A 14797-nucleotide genomic window follows, 5' to 3' on the forward strand; every position below is an offset into this window, starting at 1 on the left:
CTGGCCATTCCCTTCTGACTTCTGGCATCAACAATTCATTTGTGCCCACAGATCTGCCACTCACTGGATATTTTCTCTTTTTCTGACTATTCTCTGTAAGCGCTAAAGATGGTAGTGCGTGAAAATCCCAGAAGATCAGCAGTATCTGAAACACTCAGATCAGCCCATCTTGCACCAACAACCATTCCCCGTTCAGTCACTTAACTCATGTTTCTTCCCCATTCTGATGCTCCGTTTGAACCGCAGCCAATTGTCTTCATCACGTCTACATGATCTGAATAGTGTTGCTGCCATGTGATTGGCTGATTAGAAATTTGTGGTAAGTAGTTCAACAGGTGTACCTAATAAAGTGGCCGTTGAGTGTATACCGTATGTGTCCTAGTGAGTAAAGAGAAAGATAGAAAGAGATTTAGGAGAAGAAAAAAAAAACGACAGCTTGCTTTAGTTTGTATTTGGGTTGTTCCTTAAAACTTTTATCGAAACTGCTGCATAAAAATGACTTGACAAAGAAAGTACCAAAACTAATTACGTAGCAGGTGATTAGAAACACAATGGGTTGAAAAGAAAATCACGCACATTTATAAAGACAAGAACAGGCCCACTCACAAACTCCCTTTTTGACAAGTTGTTGGAGTAAAAAATACACAAAAACCAACACAAGTCAAACACAAACATCATGCCACGCTTTGTTGTTGCATGTTCAAATTCATTGTGCAAATCGTCAACTTCTGAGTGCATCATTGTCATTCAGGGTTGGTCATATGAAAGTCGATGTCATCCTACGAAATCTATCACATTAGTAAACGAAAACATGAGAAAAGTAACCATAACAAATGCGCATGTAATAATAAATAAAAACCTCAACATGGTGTATCATTGGTAAGATGTATTAGTTAAACCAAATGAAGTTTAAATGTAGATGCATATTAAATTAACAGAGATGTTAGTTACGCTTCTTATATTTGGATTCAAGCAGCTCGGGGTACTTCAATATTCCAAAACAAAACAAAAAAATCTTGCTACATACAAAAAGGAATATAAAATGCCGTTTAAACAACCAATAACTTTGTCCTTTCATGTTTTACAGTGTCATCCAACTGTAAATTTAGCAGAAACAAAATCAGTGCAATAATATTTTCCAGTGTAATCTCAAAGTGAAGTGCTTCTCTGGAAAATCCCACTTGGGATACAGTTGCAATAAGGTCATTTTGTAAACCTTCATCTCTCCCTTGCATCTCTATGTGACACCGAAGCCTTTCTGTCCTGCTCATTCCTGAGCTACAGCATTTTGCCACATTTTGAAAACTGTTATTCAAAATGAAATATAAAAAGTCTTACATGCTTTAGATGGTAACAGAATGCCGTCTAGAACTGTGTGTGATACAGACAAAATACAGCTTAATGGCACATAGTTCTCTACTGTACATGGTTTAGATGCTGTTTTCCATCAGAGAAGTGAGATTAAAGTGCAATTTAGAGAGATTTAAGGGTTTATGAGTAGGACATTTAGATCGTTTTTCTGTTCTAACTGTGCGGATTGATGCAAAACTTTTTAAAGGCACAGTTTGCAACTAATTGTCAGTTTTCCTTCATGTATACTGTAACCGAGCAGCAATTGTATTAATCATTTTCTACATTTTACAAAAGCGTAACACTTAATAATATCTCTTTCTGTTGCATTTATATTAAGTGCTCTTTTTTCACATCACCTATGGCTTTTTCCTTACAAAAAAGGCTCTAATCTTTAATTTAACTTATATATATATAATGTCAGTAGACATCGATTTCAATTAGCTTTTGGTTGATTCAGTTAATTGTTTAATTCATATGGATAACACCATATTTTACAGTATCGTTGTTACATGTACTTGAAACAGTATATCAAGTACATATTTTCAGCTAATATAACTGTAAATTCAAGGCAAGACACTGCAGGTGAATGAGATTTAAAAAAAAACTTATCACCATACTTTCATAGTCAGTTGATTATGTAACCCTTCTGGTTGTACTGCACTCATCCTGTTCTGAGCTGGGATCAAACCAGCGATTCTTCGTATGGGAGTGGGTTGCTCTAACAAGGAGTCTAAAGACTATGGCCTCTAGCCAGGGCCGGCGCGTCCATAGAGGCGACCTAGGCGGCCGCCTAGGGCAGCAGTATAGAGAGGGCGGCATCCGCGACACCTCTCTTACCACCCGCGTCCTCAGTTATGTCCGCGACACCTCCCTCACCACCCGCGTCCTTAGATATATTTGCGCATAGACGACAAAATAGAGAGGGCGGCGTCAGCGACACCTCCATCAGCACCCGCGTGTCCTCAGTTATATCCGCGCATAGGGCGGCAGAATTGAGGTCCGCGACACCCGCACGTCCTCAGTTATATCCGCGCATAGGGCGGCAGAATAGAGAGCGCAGTGTCCGCGACACCTCCCTCCCTTCCTCCCTCAGGACCCGCGCATCCTTAGTTATATCCGCGCATAGTGCGCTGGAATAGAGGTCCGCGACACCTCACTTCATTTTCATAACCGGTCACTTTCGTTTTCACGTTGGGGTTGAGGGCGGCATGATCGTCCTCTGCCTAGAGCAGCAGTTCAGCTTGCTCCGGCCCTGCCTCTAGCGCCTGTCACTAGAGAACCTTTTGAGGTCAGAGGAGTAAGGTTTACCTGCACAGCACTTCACTGGCTGGCCACACTCACCCCCCTAAACCTCACTCCCATCCGGGTCACGGCACCAATGTAACCCCGCCGGTCCTACTGCACTCTTCCCGTTCTGAGATGGGATCGTGATTCTTCGCATGGAAGTCGGTTGCTTTAACAAGGTGGCTAAAGACCATGGCTCCTAGCGCCTGTCGCAAGAGCATGTTGCGTTCACACCAGACTCAAGCGTCAAGCGTGAGTGATTTACATGTTAACTCAATGCAAAGATGCGGATGAATCTGCGCGAGTTGAGCATTTTGCACGACCAAATAAGCGTACCTAGACCTGCCTGAAGAGGTGGTCTCAGTACGCTTTCAAACGAACCCTGGAGCGGTTCGTTTGTGGTGAGAATATGATTCGAAATAAAACAGGTCCAACCGCAAAAAGTACTGCGCCTTTTGGACTAATCCAGCTGCCATAGGCCGATGCGCTGTGCATTATGGGATATGGAGGAAAAATATTTGATGACAGCTCTTTACCAACAGAGAGAGAGAGAGAGAGGGGAAAACATCACCTGATGGATCGTTGGTAATATTTCTGCAAGATGATCATGTCGCAGTTTAGCTAAATTAATTCACGCCTCCTCCTGAAGTGACAAGCGATGCATTAAAACATTGTTTTCCACCAGCAGCCGCGCTTCATTCTCGAAATGAATAGTTTGTCTAAAGCAGGGATACAATCAGTCAGCGCAGTCGTCCCTCCAGAGTAATAACGACATTTTGTGTCTGCCGGTTTTGTTTACTTGCGGGAGTTCATTGGCATTTTCCTGCACGTAAATTCTAACCAATCAATAAGCAGTAAATATGTTCAACAACATCTGGCCAATGAGAGATGTGGATTTTGTCAGATGACTGCATTTTGGTTCGTTTCAACTGGTTCGGACCAAAGCCAGCAGTGTGGTGTGAAAACGACCCAAAGACGGCAGAAAATGCAACAATGTATTATTTATTGCCCTCGGTCCAGACCAAATGAAGCGAACTACAGATGTGAACTATGTGTGAAAAAAATCTTAATAGTGAGTTTTGATTGTATTCTTTTCATTGTCCTGAAATTAAAGCCAAAAAAGGCCCAAAATCTTAAAGTTTTAGCCTGAAGTGTCTCGCCTTAAAAGCAAAGTTCACCCAAATTGTACATTCCCTCATTATCTACTAATCCTCAAGAGTTTCCAAACTTTTATGAATTTTTGTTGAACAAAAAAGAAGATATTCTGAAGAATGTTGGAAACCAGCAACCACTGACATCCATAGGATGTAAAAAACAAGTACAATGGAAGTCAATAGCTGCTGATTTTAAGCATTCTTCAAAATATCATCTTTTTATGTTTACCGCAAAGAAGAAAGCAACACATTTGGAACAAGTGGAGGGTGGGTAAATGACAGAATGTTTAATTTAGGGTGAACTATCCCCTCAAATATACAATTGCACTGTAACAAGGACACTGTAATATACAGTGTGTTTCACCGCTGACCTTTGGTCTATCATTGTGACGGAGGCTTTCCCTCTCAAGGTTGATCTAGTTTCAGTTCTAAGACTATATATGAATCGCAAGTGCATGTTGGCAAGGATGTCCAGTAAGAAAGACAGGGCACAGTGATGGTGTTTGACCTTACACTCATTCTCATCCTTACACACATTCTCTGAGGTGAGTTGTCAGTGTAGATGTGCACTAGGGTCATAATTTAGCGTGTGGGTTGGAGATGATTTCTGCAGGGTGGTCTTTGATGGGGAGGTCTTTGCTCTCTCCTACATCTGTGCTCTCACAGCTGCTCTGAGGAGACTCAGGGGGCGGCTTGTAAAGCAGGGTGGCCAGCAAGAAGAAAAAAGTGCCTAAAACCTGTGAATGAGAGAGAGAAATTGAATTTGTGATAAAAATGGCCCTCAATTTCATTTAAAGTAAACATATAAGGTTGCTGTGAATGTGATCTGTAAGTAAAATGCTATTTTGTACCACAGGTCCAATAGACAGGACAAATTAAATCTAGGTAATGCAACCACATAAAAAGACTGTTAAAGTATCTTAAAATAAATCCTGTTCTTTTCAACTTTCTATTCATCGATGAATCCTTAAAAATATTATAATGTTCCCATAAATAATATTAAGCAGTGCTAACTACTTAATTTTTTTATTTCTTTTAAAGAAACAAATGGAGATTATTTGTTTTTTTGTTTTTTAACCAAGATTTGCCAAAGGTACCCATAAAAATCACTTAGTGTAACAGGTTATTTGCTGATTAGCTTACATGTAAAAAAGCAATATAAACACTGGCATTCGCTGTTATTTTCTGTTCAACCTTTTCTTCTTTTGGTGAAAATATAATACATAATGAAAACATTTGTTAAATAAGAAAATTTGTAAAAATTGTGAGAGGGGTCTGGATGCAGACCTGGGCCCTTATGTACGAAGACTTGCGTTGAATTCACACTAAAACATTGCGTGCGCACAAAAAGCTGTAAATGTGCGTACGCAGTAAAAAATTCGGATGTATGAAACACTGTGTACACGGAATCCCACGGATATTCTCTGTGTACATCCGAATTAATGTGAAACTGAGCGCACGATTCACGAATCTGATTCAAGACCTTTATATTTGCTAAAGTGCATTCAATGTTGAATGAGTCAGCTTTGGTTCTCAGGCGACATTTCTGCATTATTTACTGGAATTCTAACAATATCCAAGTGTATATTTGTCTACCTTGTAGATGATGCCGGCGACGAGCGAGTACTGACTCATGGCTGAGTTGTGGTACAGGTAACAGGAGCCGTATTCCCCACACTGCTCCTCCCACAGCAGGCAGGAGATGTCGATCACAGAGCCGAACGCTATGGGGCCTGGGATCCCACCCAGAGTCCTGACCACGATCCACTGGATTCCCAGTCCAAATGATCTCTGACTGTCAGGAACACACCTGAGGTGAACACCATTACATGACAAACATCTGTTTTATTAGGTAATACTGTCTGTGTTTGAAAAAAATTAAAGCTTACATATAACTTATAATCAGTATAATTCAGTTTGAAACAGTAGTATGCTATACGGTGGTATACTGTTGTCACGTGGCATTTATCTAACATTTTTAAACTAAGCAACAATTTATAAAGTTAATCATGTGCACGTGTGTGTTTGTCTACCATTCACTTAAATGCTGCATTTACAAAAATACAGTAAAATAGTAATTTATTAAAGTAAAAGGCCCGGTTTGACATTTCTGTAGTCTAAAGGCTGATTTATACTTCTGCGTCAAACGCAGGCGTATGCTACAGCGCTGACGCATAGCCCTTCGCCGTGGCCGTCGCTGATGTGCACCTCTCAAAAAATGTAACTACACGTCGCAACGACGCGTAGCGTAAGCTCTGTGATTGGTCGGCTTGGTAGCGCTGACGAGTCTGGGCGGGACCGAGAGCCGCGCGAATGGCGCGAGCGATTGTTTACAAGTGTGGAGTCCCGTGAAGGAGCTCCGGATGGAAAGTTTTGTGTGTTTACCTCATAGTTAAATTTGTTGCACGTCCGCCGGTTTCTGCCTCAAAATGAGCGAGTTTGAGCCACTTGTACATCCCGGAAGTGTTCAGGAAACGCAAAACAGAGGCGAAGAAACTCGACACAGAGGAACATTTACACCTCACTGCCCACTAGCGTTTCGGAAGTGTTAATGCAGACCAACAGAGACAGCGCGCAGAAGTATAAATGGGCGTAACTGCCTGCGCCGTGGGTTAAGCCGGTCACTTGACGCAGAAGTATAAATCAGGCTTAAGTGTTAGCATTTATAGGAATTCTATGCAGTATTGTGTCAAGTAATTAAATTAAATATTCAGAAGAGTATTTTAAGTACATTTTTAATTATGTAAATAGTCATTAACTACTTTTTTAAAGTAAATTACCCAACACTTAACTACAATGGCAAATACTCAGTCAACTTGCTATCGATTGTTCACAGACTGGCTTTTGACAGTTGCTAAGTTGCAGATGACCAGTGGTGGAAAGAGTACACAAAAATCTTACTCTAGTAAAAGTACCACTACTTGCCTAAAAATGTAGTGCAAGTAGAGTAAAAGTATCTGTTGTAAATATTACTCAGAGTATGAGTAAAAAGTAGCCCTTTCTAAAGTACTCAAGAATAGTGAGTATTTCGCTGTATAAAGCTGATGTGTTTACATGTAATTTGTGCATGTGTGTGTAAACATAACATTCTGTAGTGCATTGAGTTATTGTCCAGCAGGCACACAGCATCATAAGACGTTAATATTAGGTTGTGATGTCAGGTGACCAAAATTCAATGGCTAGTCAGCGTATTTTGGTGTCCAATGAAGACGTCAAATGACGTTGATATTTGGTTGATGTTAGGTTGTTAGAAAATGACCAAAATCCAACGTCGCGCCAACATCTTAAACCAACATCATATTGACGTCAAATACTGACATTCATTCATCAGGTACGGCAACCAAAATCCAACGTCTGATAGACGTCATACTGGTAACGTCCACACAACTTCAAGCTGTGACATCATTAGACGTTGATATTTGGTTGGTTTTAGGTTGGACGTTGATGTTGGTCTGATGAAGAGTTCTGACGTCAACCCGATTTTCATTTCCAAACAAAATTCAACATCCCCATGATATTATAGTACAACGTCAATCTGACGTCATGTTGACGTCTTGTCCCTGCTGGGTGTTAAAGGCTATTTTCAGAAAATGAATTGTCTATATTAAAACATTGCTGCTTAATATTTGAAGAACTGACATTACATGAGGGATGTTTTGATGACTATAATTGAATTCATCCTTGCTGAATTCAATTATTAATCTCTTTAAAGTTTTTAAAATCTTACTGAAGCCAAACTTTCGAGTGCTGGTGTTCATACCTCAGTGTGGCAGTAAGTGCAGGGATGCTGCAGAGGAAAGTGAAAAGGATGAGGATGAAGAGGAAGGTGAGGAAGGCTGGCATGTGATTGCAGGACGACACACATCTCCCTTCTTCAGCAAAACCCTGCTCTCCCCATGATATATTCCCAGCCACACAGCTGCAGCCAGAGAACACCTGTAAATGTGTAAACGTGAATCAAAAGGACAAATTCAATTTAGAGTACAACCCATTTATATATATATATGTATATACAGTTGAAGTCAGAATTATTAGCCCCCCTGAATTATTAGTGCCCCTGTTTATTTTTTTCACCAATTTCTGTTTAACAGAGGTAAGATTGTTTCAGCACATTTCTAAGCACAACAGTTTTAATAACTCATTTCTAATAACTGATTTATTTTATCTTTGCCTTGATGACAGTAAATAATATTTTACTAGATATTTTTTGAAACTTCTATACACCTTAAAGTGACATTTAAAGGCTTAACTGGGTTAATAAGGTGAACTAGGCAGGTTAGGGTAATTAGGCTAGCTTAATTATTACTAAGGGTAATAATTAGCTTAACGGGGCTAATAATTTTGCCCCAAAAATGTTTTTTAAAAAATTAATAACTGCCTTCATTGTAGCCGAAATAAAACAAATAAGACTTTCTCTAGAAGAAAAAAATATCATCAGACATACTGTGAAAATTACCTTGCTCTGTTAAAAATCATTTGGGAAACATTCATAAATAAGTAAAGTGTTTGGTCAGGTTAACAACAAGCCATCCTTTGCATGGCACATTGAAATGAATAGGTTTCATAGCACAGAACTTTCCGTGTCCAGTGTGAAATCCCCTTAAGACCATGCAATATATATGGCTGGAGGAAGAGTGAAACACTAAACACTCTTTCGGATGAAAAACTACAATACCATTGACAATCCTATTTTGCACTGTACCAATAAACTTTGAGTGAGATAAACTGAGAAATGTTGCATTTTAGTTAAGCAGATGTTGCCAAAGATTCCTCTGGGAACATGAATTAAAGTTGGAATAAAACAGTAAAACAGCAATATGTTTAAAATAACATTAATATTGTATCATGACACAATTATTGTGACAATATTGTATCAAAAGTCCCACCCATTATTAAAACCAGTGTATAATATCATCCATGTATTAATAACAGCAGGTGTTAACAGGACAGAGAGTTCGTCGTGTACCTGTCTGCCTCTCGGACCGAATGTGTGGTTGAGGGAACTGCAGCCGGCATGACAGGGAGAGAAATACATCACTCCATCTGCACCACACACAGGGTTAAATGACTCCTCTAGACAGTGACATCCAATGTTACAGGCTACGGTCAGGTTGCTCAGATCTGAGAAGCTGAGAGAGAGAAGTGTTTCAGTGTACTTTCTTTTTTATTTCACCTCAGCCAATCAATAAAACACTGTCAGTCAGACTTGTATTTACTCTGGATATTAAGGTAAACCATTAACTGTGTGAAAAATATATCAGACAGCATGTCGGGCTGGATTTAAAAGGGTTTAACAGCTAAATAAAAATACATTTAATGTGTCGATTAGTCAATGTTATAGCATTTTGCGCAATGTGAGTTGTCATCTGTTGTCAATTTAAATGTACTGTACTACATAGCGAATGCCACCATACGTTTATTTATTGTATACATTTTTTATTTTTGATAAGTTTGGAAACTAAAATGTATATTATTCAACAAAAAAAATGTTTTAAATAAATAATAAATGACTTTCCAATGTAAATTACTGTATCTGTTTGTCTCAAAAATGCAATTTTGACACAATGTCTGGAAAATACATTATTATCGTAGAACCAATTTTCTTTTTTGTCTTTTTCCAATAATATTTATTTATAAATAAATAAAAATATTAATACAGTGCATCTGAAAAGTATTCATATTGCTTAAATTTTTACACTTTATTTTATGTAACAGCCTTATTTCAAAATGGATTCAATTAGTTTATTTCCTCAATATTCTACACACAATAACCCATAATGACAATGTAAAAACAAGATTTTTGAAATTGTTGCAAATTTATTAAAATTAAAAAACCTGAAAAATCACCATTAATAAGTATTCACAGCCTTTGCTCAATACTGTGTTGATGCACCTTTGGCAGCAATGACAGCCTCAAGTCTTTTTGAATATGATGCCACAAGCTTGGCACACCTGTCTTTGGGAATTTTTGCCCATTTCTCTTTGCAGTACCTCTCAAGCATTATCAGGTTGGATAGGAAGCAATGGTGTACAGCCATTTTCAGAGATGTTCAAAAGGGTTTAGGTCTGGGCTCAGGCTGGGCCACTTAAGAAGATTCACAGAGCCACTCCATTGATATTTTGTCGGTGTGCTTTGGACCATTGTCCAATTGAAAGATGAACCATCGCCCCAGTCTAAAGCCGCCTTTCCACTGCACACAACATTTGGACACGACTGTCGGAATACACCCCCTTGGGGCAGTCGCACAGTATTTTCAGTGTTGTCGTGCACCATGGGAGTGAAGCTGTTCTCACAGTGTCCGAAATAAAGGAGTGCAAAAGCAAGAACCTTTATTCTCTGTGCGTTTACATGATTTTAATGAAGGAATGAATACTAGAAACTTATAGACCGCTACAAATATTGGAGGGAATGTGGAGACAACATTAAAAATATATATTTTTAATACTGTCTTACTTACATTTATGAACAGATGTTTTTTTTTTTTAATCTAGACTTTTTATAATTCAAAAAATAACCAAATAAACTCCTATTTCTCATCTCGCGCGCACGGACCTGCTTGTACAACACTGGAATACATCACATCCGGTCGGTCAAGAGCACTCTGAAGCGGGTTTTCATTCAGGTTGTCTCTGTACATTGCTGCATTCATCTTTCCCTCTATCCTGACCAGTCGTTCAGTCCCTGCTGCTGAAAAACATCCCCACAGCATGATGCTGCCACCACCATGCTTCACTGTAGGGATGGTATTAGCCTGGTGATGAGCGGTTTCTGATTTTCTTCAAATGTAATGCCTGGCATTCACTCCAAAGAGTTCAATTTTAGTCTCATCAGACCAAAGAATTTTGTTTCAGTTGCCTTTCGGCAAAGTTCAGGCGCACTGCTATCTGCCCTTAACTAAGGGGTGTCTTCCGTCTGGCCACTCTACCATACAGGCCTGATTGGTGGATTGCTGCACAGATGGTTGTCCTTCTGTAAGGTTCTCCTCTCTCCACAGAAGAAAGCTGGAGCTCAGACAAAGTGATATTCAGGTTATTGATCACCTCCCTGACTAAGGCCCTTCTCCCCTGATCACACAGCTTAGATGGCCGGCCAGCTCTAGGAAAAGTCCTGGTGGTTCCAAACGTCTTACAGATGATGGAGAACACTGGGCACATTGGCACTTTCAGAGCATCAGGAATTTTTCTGTATATTTCCCCAGCCTTGTGCCTCGAGACAATCCTGTCTCAGAGGACTACAGGCAATTCCTTTGTCTTCATGCTTGGTTTGTGCTTTGACATGCACTGTCAACCCTGGGACCTTATATAGACAAGTGTATGCCTTTTCAAATCATGTCCAATCAACTGATTTTCCCGACAGTTAAACTCCAATGAAGCTGCTGAAACCTCTCAAGAATGATCAGTGGAAACAGAATGTACCTGAGCTTCATGGCAAAAGCAAATTTGCAACAATTTCAAAAAATCTTTTTTTCATTGTCATTATGGTGTATTGTGTGTAGAATGTTGAGGAAATAAATGAATTAAATTCTATTTTTGGAATAAGCATGTAACATAAAAAATGTGGAAAAAAAGAAGAGCTATGAATACTTTCCGGATGCACTGTTTATAGCAAATCAATAGTAGTACATTACGTCTGTTAATATGTATAGGTAAAAACTTAAAAATAAATATTACTACATAAAATATGAATAATAAACCAAATAATGCCTTTTTTAGCATTAAAGGAGAAAACAAAAATGTTGAATCATATTATATCCCCTTTAATAAAAATTCACAGTTGACTATAAACAACAGACTGATGTCATACAGCTTGGGATCTTCTGGCATAATAACAAACTAGTCTCGAAATTATATTGTATAATACAATTTAATTTAGTCTAAGTAAAGTCTCCAACTTATATTGTAAGCAGATCTGTACCAAGTTCAGTGTTCATTACCTGCTGTTGTGTTTGTCTTTCTGCAGGTAGAGGGCGCTGTTGTGGTTGTGTGTTACGTTGCTGTAGTATGAGATGGTTACTCCAGCCATAGGCACATTAGGACAGTGCACCAAAAAGATAAAGATAGCCATCAGACTGACCAGTGCACACAGCATGCAGAAACGGATGATCCCACGACAGCGAAGATTCAGCTTCTTTATAATGAAGCCACCCAGAAAGGTGCCACCTCCACCAGCTGGCACTACCATATACCCTGGAATAAGAAGATGGAGTAGCAAACAATTTAGTGTATGTAATGTAGTTGTTCATATGCTAAAGAGCTTTCATAGACAGCTCACCTAAAAATCTCAATCATTTACTCACCCTTCACTTGTTCCAAATTGGTTTAAGTTTTGATGAATGAAATCTATTGACTTTTTAGCATATTTCTTTCCCTACGATGGATGTCAATAACTACTGGTTACTGATATTCTTCAAAATATCTTATTTTGTGTTCAATAATAAAACAGAATCTCATAAAGATTTGAAACCACTTAAAGGAAAGTAAATGGTAAGTAAGTTTGGATTTTTGGGTTGAACTATGACAATATCACGATCTATAAAGAAACATTTTACACCAGTGTTTTAGAAGCAGTGTAAGAAAATTACAGCTAAATGCTAACCACCTGACAGCCAGCTCATTTTTATGGAAAAAGTCTTTAATAATGACAGAAAGTAGGGCTGGGCGATTATGGCAAATAATTTATCATGATAATTTTTTTTCAAATCAGTCGATATCGATAATTATTATAACAATTATTACGATTGTGTTTTTGCCTGTTTTTGATGGCACAAGTCGTCTGGGTAGTTTGCAGGGCACATTGCTCTGTTTTCGGATTGCAAAAAAACTATGTAGCTCCAGACTACTGAAGTTTAGTCATGTTTCTTGTCAACAATGTTTGTGAACTTTTTTTTAACCTATTTTTTTCCTACTCCTCCAAGTGCAACTAACACTGTATGGCTGTAAACTTGTACATGTGGCATCTAGAAGTGCAGGCTGCAAAATGCCTGTGCAGTGTTATGTGTATATACTAGGGATGCAACAATACAGTTAGCCCACGGTTCAATACATACCTCGGTTTTTTAACACGGTTTTCGGTTCGGTTTGGTTCTCATGGCTTGACGTGTTTTTTTTTATTCTATAGGCAATAGGAACAGTAAGATGTTAAGGAGAAAAAAATAAAAACGATTTATTGCAGTTCTCATTTTGTTTTACTTAAAAGCCAAGAAAAGTACAGTATTTCCTAGTGTATTGTATAAAAAATAACACTGAAATCTTACAGCTGCTTGTAGTCCATGTACAAACTGGGGAACACATAAAATCCTACACTTTGAAAATAAACACACATGTGAAGTTAATAAAGATAAATTGGCCATTTCAGATAAACATATTTGTACTTAAGTAAACATAAATAAACCATCGGAATTATCTCGGTGCTGCAAAAATGCGAGACTGTAGTCTGTAACGTGGATTGAGTGCTTTTATAAAATGACAAAAGCCCACATCTCCAATCACCCAAAACGGCAGCAAATCTTTAGCAATAAACACCCGCACTGCCTTTGTTGTTTTTATGTGTCTCTTAGAACCAGTTGGGTATGTTTGCTTGAAAGATTCAGGGAGGGATTGTTTTTATTATGAGGACTTTATTACCTTCTCTGCTATCCTGCCTTCAGACTGTGATATTGCTGGGTGATTGCGCTGCAGATGAGCAGTCATGGTTATACGTGTGAGACAATGCTTGCACACAGTTACTTTTTGTTCACCGTTTTTTCTTTTATTGGCATTATACTAATCAGCAAATCCGAAATGTCCTCACACCACAGATTTGAAAGACGCCGGCTCTTTCTCGTACTGTTGCCTCACTTCGCCGGCGCTTCCTTGTACTGTTGCCTCAGCCTCACTTCACCGCCGCTCGTAATGTCAAAGTGTGGAATGATGGTCAAGCGCCCCCTAACTTTAGAGCATAGTGCTTGGATATTTACTCGCAGGGAGGAGTTTCCTCATCTCAGCTCATGGACTTAAAGGCACACACTGAGTCAATTCGGGGTGATATAAAACGCACAGAAATTATTTAAACGCAAAACCGAGAAAACTGCAATTCACAAGCGCGCACTGAAACGTGGAGGTCGTACCGTACGGTTCAATATTATATTGAGAACCATGCCATCCCTAGTATATACATTATCGAACACTTTTCAAACTGTCATTATCGTTGTTTTTTCTGAGAAATATGTATTGTTATAATTATCGTTATCGAATTATCGCCCAGCCCTAACAGAAAGCGTGACACCTGTATATAAACACAATATGTAATAGGAGAAAGCCAAATCCAACAGCCTTAAGGATTATACTGTATGAAAAATTTGAAATTTTGAGCAGTGTGAAATACAAAGTTAGATATCTCAGCATTTTGTTTAACTGGGGTTAAGAATGTCCCACTGTTGACCGTTTCAGGTGTGAGCAAGAACGTGTCATTGAGATTAATTAACATTTTTACCAAACCAGGTTGCTGCCTCTGAAGCACTCAGACTAAACTGAGACTCAAGAAATTTGGGGCCAAATGTGGACATCCCAGCTATCAGCGTGGCCTCCGTAGCACCAGCAAGACACAGAAAGATGAAGGTAGGGTTCTTTAGTAGAAGCAGCATTGACCTATAGAGAGAAAAGGGGGAAAATACTTCCTATTCAGTTACTACAACTATTGTGGCATATTGATGTGGTATAGAAACACTCTTTGTGTACATAAGCATCAAAACCCAATGCATGTAAAGCTTCGAGGCACCCTGGAGTACTTTTTTGAGATTTTAACAGATTTGTGTGTGTTAAGCATCGGTTAAGACAACGTTAGCACCTGTCAGCTTTATTTGTGGGGAAAACTGGACAATTTAGAGCTTTGGTCAGCTAATTTTTAAAAAATCTTCTGGGTTTAAAATATTTTTTGTGGCAGGATCAAAATAGGTGACGTTCAGTAGCATGAATCTGCTGGTCAAGTGATGCGTCGGTTTCTCATTATTATTCATAGTGGAGTTTTC

At 38.9% G+C, this 14797-nt stretch overlaps 1 protein-coding gene across 3 annotated transcripts in view; it reads right to left on the reverse strand.

Moving 5' to 3' along the window:
* Positions 1-436: 436 nt before the first annotated feature.
* slco4a1 (solute carrier organic anion transporter family, member 4A1) overlaps positions 437-14797 on the reverse strand; it is a 58315-nt gene continuing 43954 nt past the window's right edge. The window contains exons 8-14 of one of the 3 annotated variants that reach the window (XR_015522923.1): positions 14263-14417; positions 11726-11978; positions 8758-8920; positions 7552-7727; positions 5388-5601; positions 3019-4528; positions 437-2973 (exon numbers count right to left, since the gene is read on the reverse strand). Coding sequence is in view for 2 of the 3 variants with exons in the window: in XM_087306051.1 (XP_087162177.1) it covers positions 4367-4528; positions 5388-5601; positions 7552-7727; positions 8758-8920; positions 11726-11978; positions 14263-14417 (1123 nt within the window). In the remaining variant the exon portion in view is untranslated. 3 annotated transcript variants of the gene reach the window in all.

The sequence above is a fragment of the Danio rerio genome, chromosome 23 (assembly GCF_052040795.2).
Source record: "Danio rerio strain M-AB ecotype USA chromosome 23, GRCz13ab, whole genome shotgun sequence".
Lineage (NCBI taxonomy): Eukaryota > Metazoa > Chordata > Actinopteri > Cypriniformes > Danionidae > Danio > Danio rerio.